At 47.6% G+C, this 16,695-nt stretch overlaps 3 protein-coding genes across 5 annotated transcripts; 2 read left to right on the forward strand and 1 right to left on the reverse strand.

Annotated features, from left to right (window-relative positions):
* Positions 1-97: 97 nt before the first annotated feature.
* Positions 98-7,816, forward strand: LOC117148523 (integrin beta-PS). Of its 2 annotated transcripts, none has more exons than XM_033315936.1 (7): positions 98-202; positions 2,340-2,992; positions 3,064-3,292; positions 3,940-4,024; positions 5,459-5,893; positions 5,955-7,178; positions 7,265-7,816. In XM_033315936.1, the coding sequence occupies exons 2-7, from the start codon at positions 2,458-2,460 to the stop codon at positions 7,328-7,330; spliced, it is 2,574 nt and encodes an 857-aa protein (XP_033171827.1). In that variant the 5' UTR covers positions 98-202; positions 2,340-2,457; the 3' UTR covers positions 7,331-7,816. The 2 variants fall into 2 exon arrangements, with proteins under 2 accessions (XP_033171827.1, XP_033171828.1); XM_033315937.1 differs by lacking the exon at positions 98-202 and adding an exon at positions 430-556.
* An 810-nt stretch (positions 7,817-8,626) lies between these two features.
* On the reverse strand, positions 8,627-13,845 carry LOC117148522 (regulator of nonsense transcripts 2). 2 transcript variants are annotated; one of them, XM_033315935.1, is made up of 4 exons: positions 13,685-13,845; positions 10,865-13,590; positions 10,493-10,784; positions 8,627-10,425 (listed from the first exon to the last, which is right to left on the reverse strand). In XM_033315935.1, the coding sequence occupies exons 2-4, from the start codon at positions 13,513-13,515 to the stop codon at positions 9,652-9,654; spliced, it is 3,717 nt and encodes a 1,238-aa protein (XP_033171826.1). In that variant the 5' UTR covers positions 13,516-13,590; positions 13,685-13,845; the 3' UTR covers positions 8,627-9,651. The 2 variants fall into 2 exon arrangements, with proteins under 2 accessions (XP_033171826.1, XP_033171825.1); XM_033315934.1 differs by having other exon boundaries at positions 10,865-13,593; positions 13,664-13,845.
* Positions 13,846-14,223: 378 nt separating this feature from the next.
* On the forward strand, positions 14,224-16,607 carry LOC117148492 (dynein intermediate chain 3, ciliary). Its single transcript, XM_033315872.1, has 2 exons — positions 14,224-16,042; positions 16,109-16,607. Exons 1-2 carry the CDS (start codon positions 14,516-14,518, stop codon positions 16,535-16,537), a joined length of 1,956 nt encoding a protein of 651 aa, XP_033171763.1. The 5' UTR covers positions 14,224-14,515; the 3' UTR covers positions 16,538-16,607.
* The last annotated feature ends 88 nt before the right edge of the window (positions 16,608-16,695 follow it).

Consider the following 16,695-nt stretch of genomic DNA (forward strand, 5'->3'; position numbering starts at 1 on the left):
CACAAATGTCACTTTTAGCGGAGACACAGTCCTCCTCAACTGTGCAACACTGTTCCTAGGCTCGGTGTGACCAGAGCTATTTAACAACACTGGCGAACATCGGATGGCAAATATCGAGAGAACATCGTCGGTTGTTCCGCCCCCTGCTGACACCATCTGGTAACACTGAACAACAGACCAGATCTGCGGACAAAGCAAAGCAGTAAATATTAATTTAATCCGAATCCGATTCCCGACACCAATTGGCGGCCTTCAGTTGCTGCTTCTGCAGTTGAATTGTATTTTTTTTTTGCTTTTCGTGTCACCCGAAAAGAGTTGAATCCGCTGACCTAGCGAATAACGGTGGCAAGTAACTGTAATAACTGCGTGTGTGCACAGTGCTAGTGTTTTAGTGTGCGAGTGTGTGCGTGCGAGTGGGAACTCCACAAGTGTGCGAGAAGGCAAATCAAAATAAGAAAAGTGCCGCCCTGATGGAAATTAATATCGCGAATTACCAGCGAAAACGCAGCGAAAGTTGAGCCAAAGTGCTGCGATTAATCAGATAGCGGGTGAAATAGTGGGTATTACGTAAGAAATCAATGGATTCCGGGCTGCATTTGCCCAAAAAAAGAGGAAGCAACATCGAAGCGCTACTTTTATTCTCCTCTTTTTTCGATGATTTCATTCGCAGTGACGACACACAGGCACGCACACACCGAACGCCGTATCTGTGTGTGGGTTGTTTGTTGAGCTAAAAAAAATAATGAATCCTCACGATACATTCACTCGTTTCATTTTTTTTGATTATTATTCATCATTATTTATTTATTTCTTTGAGTGTGCATATCGGCGACTGTGCGACGCCAGTTGCTGATTACGCCCGCTCCCTTCTCAGTGCAACTTCCCCACCCCGGGGATCTTGCACTCGAACTCCACAAATCGAGTGGAGTACGTAGGCAGGAGCGAACAGAGCGTACAAAATCAAGAGCTCAGTGGCGGCCGCAAGAATTTCTATTTGTCAGTGGGGAGGGGGGTTATTGCCCAGATTCTGCGAATAATTGTCAACTTTATAAACATCTAAACCAACTGTAACTTGAAGTAAAAACCAATTTTACCAAAGCAACGTTTAGCTATAAAAAAAATGAAATCCTGAGTACGCCGCTGGTTTAACCAGTACGCCCACATGTGGGCGGCCCAGATGTGCCTCGTTTTTGGCTTAATGGCTGTGGGCGTCCATCCGTGGTTGAAACTATGCGCTGCAGATGCTGTTTACTCAGGCGGTTTATAGTATTACGAATTTGCTAGCTAAAAAACTGATTAAAACTACGACTAAGTGGACAACTCATAACTTTGATATGCTGTATCTGGGTGTATAAACGATAATCGAATGAAATTATTAAAAGTTATTCATACATGTACATATGCAATCGAAGGGTATATAGGCATGGGTTTAGCCGTTTTTTAGTTTGTTTTCCTTTCGGCACACGATCTGCTGCAAATCAAGCTCTGCGGTGTGTTTGTGTTGTGTGTGCGTGGGCGTTTAAAAATAGCCGACCAACACAACACCCATACGTATACGTAATCTGCAGCCCTTTTTTTCCGTTCCGTGCATATGGAATATGGAATTTTGATTCGAGTCTTGAGTGGATGGCTTGGAGTGAGTGATTCATGTGGTTTTAGGCGGAAAGGAAACCCAACGAAGCTGACTCAATGACCACTCATTGTTCGTTCGGCCTTTGTTTACATTTTGCCAGGAGCCAAGAGAGCGAGAGAGCGTGCTAACGGAACGTGCTCGAATGAGTAATTCGCATTGCATTTGACGTTTATCGAAAGCTCTCTTCCTTCCGCTTTTTTCCTGTTCTTCTTTTCGGAGGCCAACAAAAAACAACAAAAGCACGCACTCACACCCACACACGAGTTCGTACATCAGTCGCTTGGTGTGTGTGTGTGTGTGTTTGTGAGATGAGTCATCTGGCCAAGTTGATGAGAAAATAAAATTAAACATTAAGGTAGAGCGAAAGAAACAACAAAAAAAGGGGGCAGATGTGCGGCCATTTGCTGTTGTTTGTTGTTGCAATAAAGAAAAAAGCAGGGCACGCGGAGAAAGCAGTGCTCGGCAAGCAGTGCAGTCAGCAGCTGGACTTTTACATACACCGGCGTTCGTAAAAATTGCAGTGAAATCGAAGAAATTAAATTGTGTCTGTAAAATAAATAAAAAATAAAGTCATACAAAAAAAAATTAAAATTATATAGGTAGCATTAGAAATCTAAGTGAACCAGGGATGACTTTTATTATAATTTCTGCCTCTACTGTAGTTTTTGTGCTAAATCTAACCATTTCAATTCACTTACCATTGCAGCCGGCGCACAGAAGCGACAGAGACAGAGCGCACATAGCACCTGGCACACCCAAGGATATCCGATCCTCCTGCATCCCGAATCATCCACAACCTGCACCAACCGCTAACCGCTAAAGCCATGATCCTCGAGAGAAACCGGAGGTGCCAGCTGGCCCTCCTCATGATCGCAATGCTGGCAGCCATCGCTGGACAAACGGATGCCCAGAAGGCGGCCAAACTGACGGCAGTGAGCACCTGTGCATCGAAGGAAAAGTGTCACACCTGCATCCAGACAGAGGGTTGCGCCTGGTGCATGCAGCCGGACTTTAAGGGCCAGTCGCGGTGCTACCAAAACACCAGCTCACTGTGTCCGGAGGAGTTCGCCTACAGTCCGATAACGCTTGAGGAGATTCTAGTGAACAACAAACTAACGAATCAATACAAAGCTGAATTGGCGGCTGGTGGCAGTGGCATTGGCGTTGGCATTGGCGCTGGCATTGGCGGTGGCTCCTCCATGTCCTCCTCCTCCTCCTCCTCCATGTCCTCCTCCTCCTCCTCCTCCTCCTCCTCCTCCTCCTCCTCGGGATTCAGTTCCTCCAGCGGATACGAAGAGTACTCTGCCGGCGAAATTGTCCAAATCCAACCGCAGTCCATGCGCCTCGCATTGCGCGTCAGTGAGTAGCAAACGATTGCATCATCCATGCCCTACATACCAATCCCTTGCTTTCTTATCAATTCACCTTAGATGAGAAACACAACATCAAGATTAGCTATTCCCAAGCGGAGGGATATCCAGTGGATCTCTACTACTTGATGGACCTCTCCAAATCCATGGAGGACGACAAGGCCAAATTGTCTACGCTGGGCGACAAGTTGTCCGAGACCATGAAGCGCATCACCAACAATTTCCATCTCGGTTTCGGTTCGTTTGTGGACAAGGTGCTCATGCCCTATGTCTCGACCATTCCCAAAAAGTGAGTATGACCTAATTGGAAATAGTTCTACAATTTTGCTGATTGAAGATGCCAGATGCCGTCAGTTGATGGTGCATTTCTTCAAGGCTTGTTAAATTATTGTATTTATAATTTGTTATACAGCGTATTTGACTTCTTACAATTTTGGTTTGTCTATTGTAGCGTACAATAGCCCTTTAGTCATGACGATGTGCTTATGATTCAAATAGCGAATCAAATTAAGTTTATTTTTAAGCGATGCTACTTTCCGAAAACTCTGCGATAGTCATATCCTATTCGTCAGCGCTTTTGCAGCAATTCCGCTTGACTTTCGAAAAAACAAAAAAAAATCAAATTGATAATGTCAGCAGTGACCAATGCCTGGTGGTGACAACACCATCACGTTATCAACACAGAATTCCAAAACTATTTCCTTTTGCTAACTCTAGAACGAAATACATAAATTCCTAACTCATTGGCTCTCTAAAATTGAAAGTGCAGCTGAACAACAGTCTGTGTATCCCCATGCTGCTCTCTATGTCTACTTTTGAGCTAATTTTATCTAATTTAACATACCACATACAGCCGCTAACTTTGTTAATTATTTATATACTTACGAACACCAACAAACAACATCAACGCTCGACGGAATCGAATCGAATCCATAGACTCCAGCATCCATGCGACAACTGCAAGGCTCCCTATGGTTACCAAAATCACATGCCACTCAACAATAACACCGAAAGCTTCTCTGTAAGAGACGATTAATGTATACTGCACCCGTATAAACCCATCCACCTAATTGTGCCTGCTCCCCCATATCGATATCAAATATCAATAGATGAAGATCCGTAGGATTTACCTATGTAATATGTGCATGTTTCCCCATTATCCCATTTGCTGGCCCTATCCCATCTATGGTCATTCCCATTGCACCTTCTAGTTTAAGTGCTATTCCTAAGTGTTTGTCTATAGTTTATGCGTTGTACGCTGCCGGATCGGGCTATCGCTGATCAGCACATTTTGACATTTTTATCCACTCTCTATATAGCGTATAGCATATAGCATATAGCATTTACATATATATTGGTATCGTATCTATATCGCAAACTATCTGCACTACTCGATGTTGTCATTTATTTATATACTCTTTTGTTGTTTCTCTATTTCTTTATTTCATTGTGTACTCATCACTATCTTCATATATAAATCTGGCCTATATAAATTGTACATGTGCATTTGAATATGACCCGTTGTTTGGCTCGAAATTTGAACAAATTGTAACGATACTACGGAATCTAAACCAAAATTAGCCTGGTGGAGCCGTGCCCTAATTGCACTGCAACCTATGGCTTTCACCACCAAATGGTCTTAGATAAGAATATAACCCAATTTACTGTAAGTGGTCAAGATCAGCACCCCAAAACAATCGGATTCGGAATTATCGCAACCGCATCCGAAGCATTTAGCCTCAAAATTCATGACCTAACATTGTTCATATTTCAAGTTTTGCACCTTTCACATTTGCACATTGGTTATTGCACGAAAACGTATTATTATGATTTTTTGTTTGGACGCCTGCTCCTTAACTCTGTGATGTATTGTAGCAAACACCACATAGTCATCTAATCTAGCATTAATGTTGGTTATGGATAATGGTTACTTCTTTTTTGCATGCATGCTGGTTTTCTGCTTGGCTGGTTGTATATGTTTGTAGTTTGGACTCTTATCTGCGGACACACTCTGAAAAATGTATTCACATTCTGAATTGAAGAACCTGGCAGGCAACATTATTAATAATATATATTGTGATATGCAATATGTTTTCACGTTCTATCTCATAATGATCCAGTTGATCTTGACATATAAAACGATCGCTTTTCATTCATTTTCCAAATATGGAATTCAATGCCCTTAGCTACTTGAGCCATTTGCTATTAATCACTGACTGGCTGTATGTACATATACATATATCTTATCGTAGTATGGAAACAGTTGCTATCTGATAGACTGACTGCCCAAGGTATAAAACATTTTGCTAGAAGAGGAGTATTCCTGCTTGAAATAATCCGGCATTTCCGTCAGAGTGTGTCAGCTTGCATTGTAATACGAATCCATCACACTAACCGAAATCGCACAAAAACATACGCATAACTAATTGTTGGAATTTTTCTGTCTCTACGACAGAACGAGGTGAAGAATGCCACAGTGTCGGGCAACTTGGATGCTCCCGAAGGAGGCTTCGATGCCATCATGCAGGCCATTGCCTGCCGATCGCAGATCGGTTGGCGGGAACAGGCTCGTCGGCTGTTGGTCTTCTCCACGGACGCAGGCTTCCATTATGCTGGCGATGGCAAATTGGGCGGCGTGATTGCTCCAAACGACGGCGAGTGCCACTTGAGTCCCACGGGCTTGTACACGCACTCGGAGCTGCAGGATTATCCCAGTATCTCGCAGATCAACCAGAAGGTCAAGGACAATGCCATCAATATTATCTTCGCCGTCACTGCCAGCCAGCTGTCTGTCTACGAAAAGTTGGTGGGGCACATCCAGGGCTCCTCGGCGGCCAAGCTCGATAACGATTCATCCAACGTGGTTGAATTGGTCAAGGAAGAATACCGCGTAAGTGATTGCTCGAGATTTCAGCACATAACTTCGTTAAATCAATACTTTATGCATGCAGAAAATCTCCTCTTCGGTGGAGATGAAGGACAACGCCACTGGAGATGTGAAGATCACCTACTTCTCGTCTTGCCTGAGTAACGGACCCGAACTGCAGACCTCTAAGTGCGACAACCTGAAGGAGGGCCAGCAGGTGAGCTTCACAGCACAGATTCAGTTGCTCAAGTGTCCCGAGGATCCGCGCGACTGGACACAGACGATCCACATCTCGCCCGTCGGCATCAACGAGGTCATGCAAATCCAGCTGACTATGCTGTGCTCGTGCCCCTGCGAGAAGCCCGGTTCAATTGGATATCAGGTGCATGCGAACAGCTGCAGCAGCCACGGCACCTCCATGTGCGGCATCTGCAATTGCGACGATAGCTATTTCGGCAACAAATGCGAGTGCTCAGCAACGGATCTAACATCGAAATTCGCGAACGACACTAGCTGCCGGGCGGATAGCACCTCGACGACGGACTGCTCTGGTCGGGGCAATTGCGTTTGCGGCGCCTGCGAATGCCACAAGCGACCAAATCCCATTGAGATCATATCCGGAAAGCACTGCGAGTGCGACAACTTCAGCTGCGAACGGAACAGGAACCAGTTGTGCTCGGGTCCGGATCACGGCACCTGCGAGTGCGGCCGTTGCAAGTGCAAGCCGGGCTGGACGGGCGCCAATTGCGGCTGCCAGGAGTCCAACGATACATGTATGCCACCTGGAGGTGGCGAGGTCTGCTCCGGTCATGGTTCCTGCGAATGCGGTGTCTGCAAGTGTACGGTTAACGATCAGGGACGTTTCTCGGGCCGACATTGCGAGAAGTGCCCAACTTGCTCGGGCCGGTGCCAGGAGCTGAAGGACTGTGTCCAGTGCCAGATGTACAAGACGGGCGAGCTGAAGAACGGCGATGATTGCGCCAGGAACTGCACTCTATTTGTGCCCGTGGGCGTGGAAAAGGTGGAGATCGATGAGACCAAGGACGAGCAGATGTGCACATTCTTCGACGAGGACGACTGCAAGTTCATGTTCAAGTACAGCGAGCAGGGTGAACTGCATGTGTATGCCCAGGAGAACAAGGAGTGCCCGCCCAAGGTTTTCATGTTGGGCATCGTCATGGGCGTAATCGTCGCCATTGTCCTGGTGGGTCTGGCCATTCTGCTGCTGTGGAAGCTGCTCACTACGATCCACGATCGGCGGGAGTTCGCTCGCTTCGAGAAGGAGCGCATGAACGCCAAGTGGGATACGGTAAGTTTAGCTAGCCCGCCCATGCATACCTCTTTTCCCACCTCGTTCTCAAACGATAATCATTTATTTTTCTTTCTGACTCGCAGGGTGAGAATCCCATCTACAAGCAGGCCACCTCCACCTTCAAGAACCCCATGTATGCGGGCAAATAGATTCGCTAACTAACTAAACACTAGGGAATTATAACTAGTGTCGTTCCACGGAACGACCACTGTCTGTGCTTGAACCGGAAATCAGAAGGAACCCCAACCAGCCAATCAGCCAAACTTAATCAAACACCAGCAACAAATCCGCACCACCTAAAAACCAAGCAACCAATCTTCAGAACCGATTCCGACACCGAAATCCCGAACACATCGACGTAGCTGCTTTGCCCGGGTGCAAAACCACTGAAGTCAACTGCCATTGAAACGCGTTCTAAACTAAGTCAGCCCTATATATACATATATATGCATATTTATATATACATTTACACAAGAACCCCGCCGTGGGGCAGCCTTTATACATTGCGTATACTTAACGAGCAAACGATTTGTGCCTTGCAACATATTTTAGACTAAATCTATACGTATATGTGTATACAAACAAGTAAGCAGACAACGCACAGCAACAACGCGGAGCCAAGAATCGGAAAAATTGAAAGAAGAAAATTAATTAAACCAGCCAAGAAATGAACTACGAACGATAGTTAGATTAATGATTTTCGTATTCTTTTTTCGTACCAATAGTATCCAAGCCAGCGCATGAATTTGTATTTTATTTTACTCCTAATTTGTAATTGCTTTTTTGTGTTTTTCGACCTAATTCTAATTGTTTTCATCGAGCCCCATTTATTATTAACTGCAATATAGCGGATGTATTTAGGCTGCAGAGATCCCGAGCGATCAAAAGTCAGAATCGGGATACTTAACTTATCTGCTACCCTCCCAAAAACGGTCGTCCTTCGTAATGCCAAACCCACGTCTTAATGTTTTTCTATTGTTTTTTTAAAGCTAACTTTACAATTAATATTTAAGCAATTAACATTTAAGCTTGTAATTGTTAATTTCGAAATGCAAGAGTGCCCCGGGAACGTTTTTGTTTTTCTGTAAGATCTTTTCATTTTTATTTTTGTATGTTTTATTTATGGAAAACGAAAGCGTGGCAACACGGGAAATTGCTCCTTGTGTGTGTTTTATTTAACTGAATTTCGATCATTAATAGTAAAATTAATACTACTATATAAATATATATCTTTTGCCATTTGTACTGATTACTGATTAACATTTAAAGTAATAATACAAAACCAAAACGAAATGAAACGAAACTTTTGTAAAAAAAAACATTTTGAGTAATTTTATTGAATGATAAACCAATACAAAAATATGGTGGAAACACTGGCAATATGAAAAAGATGTGGAATTTAAATTGTTTGACGCTAATTTTAGTAAAATAAATAAAAAGAGAAATACATATTTAGTGTGTCTTATTTATTCATCGGATGGAAATAATGCGAAATTTGAGTACAGAAATGTGGATCAATCGTTTACAAGTTATTGTTTCCTATACAACATGAGATAAAGTACCTAGCATCAATGCAAAAGGGCATCCGAGAATTATTCAATTAAAACTCCAATACACAAGCGAGCTGAGTTCGAGACTTGCTGGACTCACTGCATCCCCCGAAGAATCTCAGTGGCTCAGTGGTCTTTCCATTTGCTCATCCAAACAGCTTTCCCAATGGAGACGAACTCACTTTCCGACTGCATTCTGCATTTGATTCAAAAATGTCAAAGGAACATCGGATGGCATTATCGAATGTGTGTGTGTGTGATTGTGTATATAACATTCTATAACAATCTGTATATATCGTTGTATACATGCTTTGTTATTCAATTGGGTTGTGTTTTCGAAACAAGTCTAGGCATTTTTACGTACTAAGTAGTGTTAAAATATATACGGTTACGGATCGGGATCGTAGCAGCACTTCTACATATATACACGATAATATCGAGGACGAGGTCCCAGGTTCCATTTGGATGGGCTTCAGCTGCCACGACTGCGATTGAGCGGCTTGGTATGTTGGCATGTTGGCCTGTTGTTGTAAATTGGATTGGATTGGATTGGATTGAGTGTCTGGCCTAACATGCTGGCCTGTTGTTTTGTAAATTGGTTGGCTTAAGTACAACTTGAGGTTGGTGTGTCTCTTGTGTTTCGAATCGCGAAATTTCCGGAGCCTGTTCCGTTGGCGGAGAGTCGTGGGCTCTTGGAGCGTTGCTCTCCACACCGTATTATTTCGCTTCCGTGGTATCGCAATCGCAGTCGTTAGGCCTTACAGCAGCTGCAGCTGCAGCAGCAACAGCGACAGCACACTGGTATTAATACGACGGCCAGGCGGCTGGGAAGAGCACAAGTGGCTGTCACCTAAAACACCAGCGAGCTATCGCACTCACCAGCACCGGCTGTATTCGGCTCCGTTGGCGGGGGCAACGTTTCAGTGAAAGATGAGGTCTGCATCGGGCGCACCCTTTTGGTGCTTGAACTTGTGCTTGCTGGGCTTCTGGTAGTAGCTCTGGGTGAAGTTTCGATGCTGCGGCGGCATCAGCGACTCCTGGTAGTCCTCCTCCTCGATGCGCTCAGTTATGTTAAGCGTGAGGCGCTTGACCTTCTCCTTCTCCTCGCGTAGCATCTGCTCCTGCCGCATTAGGTTGGTGGCCAAGTGCGAGTCGGATGGCGCCACAAACGACTTAAATTGTTGCTTTCCGCCCTTGTGGCCGCGCACCATCAGCACAAAGGGCACAGATGTAGGACCAGAAGCACCAGCAGCCCCAGCATCGCTACCACCTGCACCGTCGCTGGATTTGCCGTTGCCATCTGGTGAATCTGCACCTGGAGAGCCGGGCGTTCCGTCCGGATTGGCAGCCGCCTTTGAGATCTGTGGCGTATTGTTGGTCCCAGGGCACCCGACGGTCTGAACACCTGTTATTTGATCGTACGACTTTTTTTGCAGGCGCGCCATCATCGGCACAGGTATGTCCTTGGCCGTAGCCTTGATCGGCTCCTTAAGCCGTTCTTGGTACGAGTCTGTGGTCATTTTATCGTACAAGTGCTCGAACTCTAGGTCCTCCTTAGACTTTTCTGGCGGCGGGGGCGGCGGCAGCGGTGGCTCCACCTCGTTCTCTGTCCACTCGTTGCTCTGGTCCGGCTCTTGGCCCGACATCTGGCGCTCCCGCTGATCATCCGATGACCCAGAATCCTCATCAGTGGCCTGGCGAAGTAGAAATCAGACATGAAATCAGTTGTGTGGTATATATTGTTTTTGTGGAAATACGTACGCCCTCGTCTATCTCGCTTATTTCACTGATTGTGCCCAGCGATGGATCCTGAGGATTATTGGTAGTCTTTAGCTGCGGATAGAGCTTCTCCTGCAGTTGATCAATCGCCGCCTTGGCCTGCTCTAGACTCTTGTAAATCTTAAGCTTGGGCCGCACATTGAGTAGACAGTCGCGATAGGTGTGATCCATTAGGATGGGGAACAAATCGGAGGTGTTCTCCGTCTTGCTGAACACGGGATGGGATTTCTTGAACCAATAGTAGTGTTGGAAGAAGACCAAGAAGTAGTCCAGTCTGAAAAGGGAAGGACAGCTTTAGTAGAACCAGAAGCCCAACCAACTACGTTGAGGATGACAAACTAAGATCCCACTCACTTTTTTCGCGTGGCCTGGCTGGTGAAGTAGGGTGCACACGTGTCCAGTAGCATACAGGCAAGCTTCAGTCGGAACAAGCTGTCGGGCGGATCCAGTGGCGATATGACATTCTGGTCATTCGATACGCCCAGCGAGATGATGGAGTACAGCGTATTGAGAATGTTCGTGGACTCCACCAGCTTGTAGTTGTACATCTCGCCCAGGTACTTGGCCATCGCGATGCGCCGCTGGGCCATGCGTGGCGAATGGATCTCGAGGCCAGCGCGGATATCCTCAAACACATTATCGATCACGATGGTAACCGCTCGTGGCTGATAGGAGCTCAGTCCGGATACGAGATCGGCCAGGCAGCGGATGAGCTGGAAGCGCAGCAAATACGCCTTGCTGAGGCACTTAATGGCATAACAATTCGTCTCCGGATCCTGCCAGTCGATGCGGCGCAGCATTTTGATACAGCGATCAACGTTCTGTTTGCAAAGCTCCTCGAAGATCAAGTAACGGATGTACTCATGCATTGCCGGCCGAACCATGGCCTCTCGCTTGGACGATTCCGGCGGCTTTACCAAATAGTACACGCTCTCAATCTGCGCCGCATGTCGCGAGTCCATTGCCGTGGCTGTTTTCAGGCGCAGCATCTGGTCCAGGAACACATTCATCAGCAGACGGGCATCCCGGCAATTGTACAGATACACGCCGCTGACTTCCACAAAGGCACAGGCCATCTCGATTTGATGATGCTGAAAGTCCCTTAGCAGCATCTTCAGACATCCTAAGGCATCGAACTTCTTAAACAACCCAAACTTAACCAGTTCGCCAATGAATCTCACGATCTTGAGCTTCGTCTCGATATTCAGCTGGTTCTTCTTGTGAATGTGCCACTTGAACTCCTTGCGCAGCAGTTCGGCCAAATCGGCGGCCACATCGGTATTGCACATATGCACAATGGCCACGAAGCGGGAGAGATAGGGCAGGATATCCAGACGCGTACGCTGCACCGAGAATATCGTACGCGTCAGCTTCTTGCGTTGATGCTTGGTGTTGAAGTTGAGCAGGAACTCGATGGCCGCCGAATCGATCAGCTCCTTGTTCACACAGTTGAATAGGTTGACCAGGAAGCCATCGAACTGCTGACGCATCTGGCTTTGGATCTGGGTCGGATTCTGGTTGAGCTGACTTTGCTGCTGCTGCTGGCGACCCAGTTCCATCAGAGCGTTACCCATCTTCTGCGGCTTGAGATCCTCCGCAGAGGAAACTGTCGTTGGCTGCTCTTCGATTGGATTTTCCGGAGTCGTATCCGAGGTGGTGGACGGTGGATCGTCTAGATCCATTTCGGCATCTAGATTGGCATCGATCGCTTCTTCGGTTAGCTCACTGGGCTCCTCTAACGTTTCCAAATCGACTTTGGGTGCCGAAAAGTTCGGCAGAAACTGTCTCAAATCGGGCAAATCCGTGTAGAAGGCTCGGGTCTCCTCGTCGCCCCACGGATCGAGCACACCGAAGGAGGCACTGTCCAGCATGTTGTCGATGACTGTGCCCGGATTGCAACCCTCAGACTCCTTGGCCAACTCGGGCAGTGGTTCACACAGCAGTTCCGACAGTGATTGGGCGGAGGCCAGCAGCTTATCGAATCCGGCCTGCATCAGTTCACACTTCTCGCGCTTCTCCGTGGATATCTCACCCTTGCACTCCATGGTGCGCCGTATGTTCTTGGTCATGTTCATCAGTTCGGCCTGCTCGGCCAGGACATGCTTGCACAGGGCCTTGAAGTAACCCTTAAGCATGGTGCGCAGATTGAGCTGCTTGTCGGCAGTCAGGAAGTCGGATTTCGGCACGTCCACTCCGTATTTGGTGGCCAACTGTTGCATCTTTTGCGGCACTAGGCCGGCGTACTCCTCGCCGCAGTGCCGGCAGAATGAGAGGATGATTGAGAAGTTGCTGTGGTCATCCTTGTCCAGGGCAATCAGGTGCACCAGGACAACACCCAGTTGGGCCAATCCGGGCTTCATTTGGATCACACCAGAGCTGATTAGTTCGGCAAACAGGCGAAGATCCACGCGCAGTTTGCTCGGATTGCCAATCTTCTCGGTGGCCTTGATGTTCAGTGCCTTTTGCCAGGCCTCCAGAAAATGGACATCGAAGTCGGCATATGTGCAGTGCAGCCGGGAGGCCAGCGTCACCACCGCCGGCACATCCGTCATTTTCAGCTTGGCCTCGACCAGCGCGGCGCATATTTCCGAGATGTATTTGCTCAAATTTAGAGCGGATATCTCACGCAATAGTCCGTCCAGCTGTGTGGCCGTGAATAGCTTCAGTTTCTTGACGAATGCCGTGTTCTTTTTGAGACTGGAGTCCAGTTTGGCGAAGTACTCCTCACCGGGCAGCTCGATTGTGGAGTTTTGCAGGCGCAGCTGTCGCTTGCTCTCGATCTTGTCGCGCAGCTCGCTTATGAACTGTTGCAGCTCCTCGCGCTCTTCGGCCTCCAGGGCACTGGCAGCAGCCGCGTCCACATCTTCATCCGCATTTGCGTCCGTGTCGCCGGTATCGATGTCGTTGTCGTTGTCACCCTCGGCAGCATCATCTGCCAAATCTTTCCTCGACAACGGCGGTGTGGACACCTCGCTGTCTGTCGTTGCAGAATCGTTGGCTAGCATGGCGCTGGTGGCAGTCCGTGAACGGAATCACGTTGGCGGGACCCGATGCGCGGTGGCTATGTTTTGAAACTCGATCTGCTGGCAAAGGTATGCGAATCGTGAACTATTTTGTTCTTGGAGAGCTAAGGCTGAGCGTGATTGGGCATACTTTTTTATGTGAAATAGTCACCTTAGGTTGATCAGTTGCTGGAACTGTTCCGACAAATTATATATTTGCTAATTTGTCCTTTAAATAACTGTCATTGCTTTGTTTTTCCCACGTTTTTCCGCCACGATTTTCATGCGGGGGGGTTGGGGAGGGCGATGTTTTTAATATTTTTTTATGATATGTTATCGATAACAATAGACGTTTTTGTCTGGGCTCATTGTTCCTCGATAGCACTTGCGCTTGCTTAAGCTGGTCACTTTACATACGCTGTTGTCATCGGAATTTTTAAGTTATTAACGGCCGGTCACACTGTGCAAGATAACCGTTTTTTAAAGTAAAACAAATTAAAATACTACAAATCCAGATATTAATGCATATTTCTGTTCTCTATTATATCGTTTAATGCTTAACCACTTGTTATTTGTACTATTATTTTCATTAAGCAAGAAGTTATGCACTGTAATTATACAATTGAACTAAAACCATGTACCAAACAGGAGTGCTCGCTTGGGTCACCTGTCCATTTGTCCCCGAATATGCTTAGTTGGATTTTCTTATATAGTCAAATGTACATAATACACAAACATAAAACACAAAATACGAACAGGCACTAGCCAACAAAAAAAAAAACATAAAAGAGTGCAGACAGGAGGAGGAGGAACACAAGTACACTTGATTCTGCAGCAGAACTATTTGGGAAAGGCGGTTAAATCTCTTAAGACTGCTCGAAACATCTGAATGCCCTTCACGCTGCAATCAAATCACATACAACTCCTTCTCTGCAGCATTAGCTTTGGATTCTCTGAAGAATTAGCTAAAATCCCTTGAAATAGTAGTTGTGCTTTTGACGACATGTACCAGAACCAGTTCATCTACTCCCGCGAGAGGCGTCGCTTTGGGCGGCAGTGCCGTTTCCAGGATCGCAATGAACTGATGGTCAGCGTGCATCCCAGTGGCCGTCAGCGTCTAAAGTACATCATGGCCAATCCGTCTGACCAGGCCACCCAACTGAGCCGCCAGATGGCGCTGACCACCATGGAGACGGAGAATGTTACTCTCGACCAGCACGGAATGTACCACTACGAGGGCGGTTGGCCCAAGGAGGTTAACTTCAATGATGAGGAGCAGACGCAGCGGCATCGCAAGAAGGTGGAGCGCGACGATAGCTGGGGCGAGCAGGTCCTGACGATGATCCGCACCACGATGTCGGTGGCGGAGCAGAACAATACCCTCAATATCTACCAGAACTTCTTTGCGGATCTGCCGGCGGAGTTGGGACACGACATCAAGAGCAAGTTTCGCGCCCGGGTGTCCAATGTGTTCCATGATCTCTGGCTGCCAGCGCGTCAATTGAAGTCCATTGAGTGGATGCCCAACAATAGCCGGCAGTTTATGACCCAGTTTACCAATCACTTTGGAAAAGGAGAGCGACTGCGTCCGGTCACGGAAGAACCGTTTGGCGGGACAAATGGCTTCTATGTGTGGGATGTGAAGAATCCACTCAAGCCGAGGATCTCCTACGACAGCAAGCAGCAGGTGTCGTTGGCCAAGATCTGTCCCAAGGATGAGAACAACATGGTCGGTGGCACGGGCCTGGGACAGGTATGTCTGTGGGGCACCTTCAAGGGCGGACTACCCGTAAGGAATTGCCCCCTGGAGGTTTCCCACAGGGAGACCACCTCGGCCCTCTGCTGGGTCCATTCCAAGTCCAATACGGAATTCTATTCGGGCTCCCTGGATGGCTCCATCAAGTACTGGGACACCAGGGATCTGAAGATGCCCATGCAGGAGCTGCTCCTCGAACCGGAGCCGCAGGAGCGCCAGTCGCGCATGGATTCGCATGGCGTGACGGTGCTGGAGTTCGAGTACACCATCCCGGTGCGCTTCATCATCGGCAGCGATATGGGTCACGTTTTCGTCGGCAATCGCAAGGGTATGACCCCGATAGAAACCCTTCTGGCTCACTATCAACTTTTTGTCGGACCCGTGCGCAGCATCAATCGAAATCCCTTCTTCGTCAAGAACTTCCTGGTCACGGGCGATTGGCGGGCGAGAATTTGGTCGGAGGAGGTCAAGGACAGTCCGTCTACCATGTATTTCCGGAAGAATGCACAGATTCTTTGCGGCGCCTGGAGCACGGGTCGCTGCTCCCTGTTCGTCACTGGCGACATAAACGGCGTGGTGGACTTTTGGGATCTGCTGCTTCACCACCGTAAGCCCATTCGTTCCGTGGACTTTAAGGTGGCCATTGCGGATTTGGTCTTCCGGCCGGAGGGCGATCTGCTGGCCGTAGGCTTGAAAAACGGCGACACTCACATCATGACACTGGATGAGTCCATGCGACAGGCCACCGGCAAGGAGAAGGCACTCATGGCCGCCGTAAGAATCGAACTTTCTGTAATGTAGTAACACTCCCTCTCCAATTAACCCATTATCTTCCCGAAGATGTTCGAGCGGGAGATCGTGCGGTGTAAACTGCTGGAGGCTCGCTATGATGAAGTTAGGCTCAAGCGGAAAACCCTCCAAATGGCCGAGGAGGAACGTGTCCGGATGCAGCAGCGACTGGCGCCCACTCTCGAGCTGGATCCCGACAATCCCGATCAGTTTGTGATGATGATCGAGGGCGATGAGGAGTTCCGCGCGGCCATCACCGAATTCCAGGACATCATACTCAGTGTGGAGCGGAAGCGCTCCAAGAGGCAGGTGATCATGGAGCGCACGGTCTTCGAGCAATGGAATCCGGCTGACGAGAAGCTCCAGGGTGAGCCCGTCGTGTACACCAAGCCCGAGCGAAAGGTTCAGACGTCGGCCAACTACGACAAGAGGACTTCGGGGGAGCCAAGAGCTTCGCAAGGATCCATGAAGCACCCGTAAAAATATGAATAACTATTGGATAAGTTGATATGCTGTGCAAATTGAAATAAAGTTATCATTTAAATAGAAACTGTTGGATTCTTGTTAGGAGCCACAGCTGCGGGAAACAGATGAAACCCCATAAGATGAGCGGGTCAAGCTAGCGAAACCACACTTAA

The sequence above is a fragment of the Drosophila mauritiana genome, chromosome X (assembly GCF_004382145.1).
Source record: "Drosophila mauritiana strain mau12 chromosome X, ASM438214v1, whole genome shotgun sequence".
Taxonomy (NCBI): domain Eukaryota; kingdom Metazoa; phylum Arthropoda; class Insecta; order Diptera; family Drosophilidae; genus Drosophila; species Drosophila mauritiana.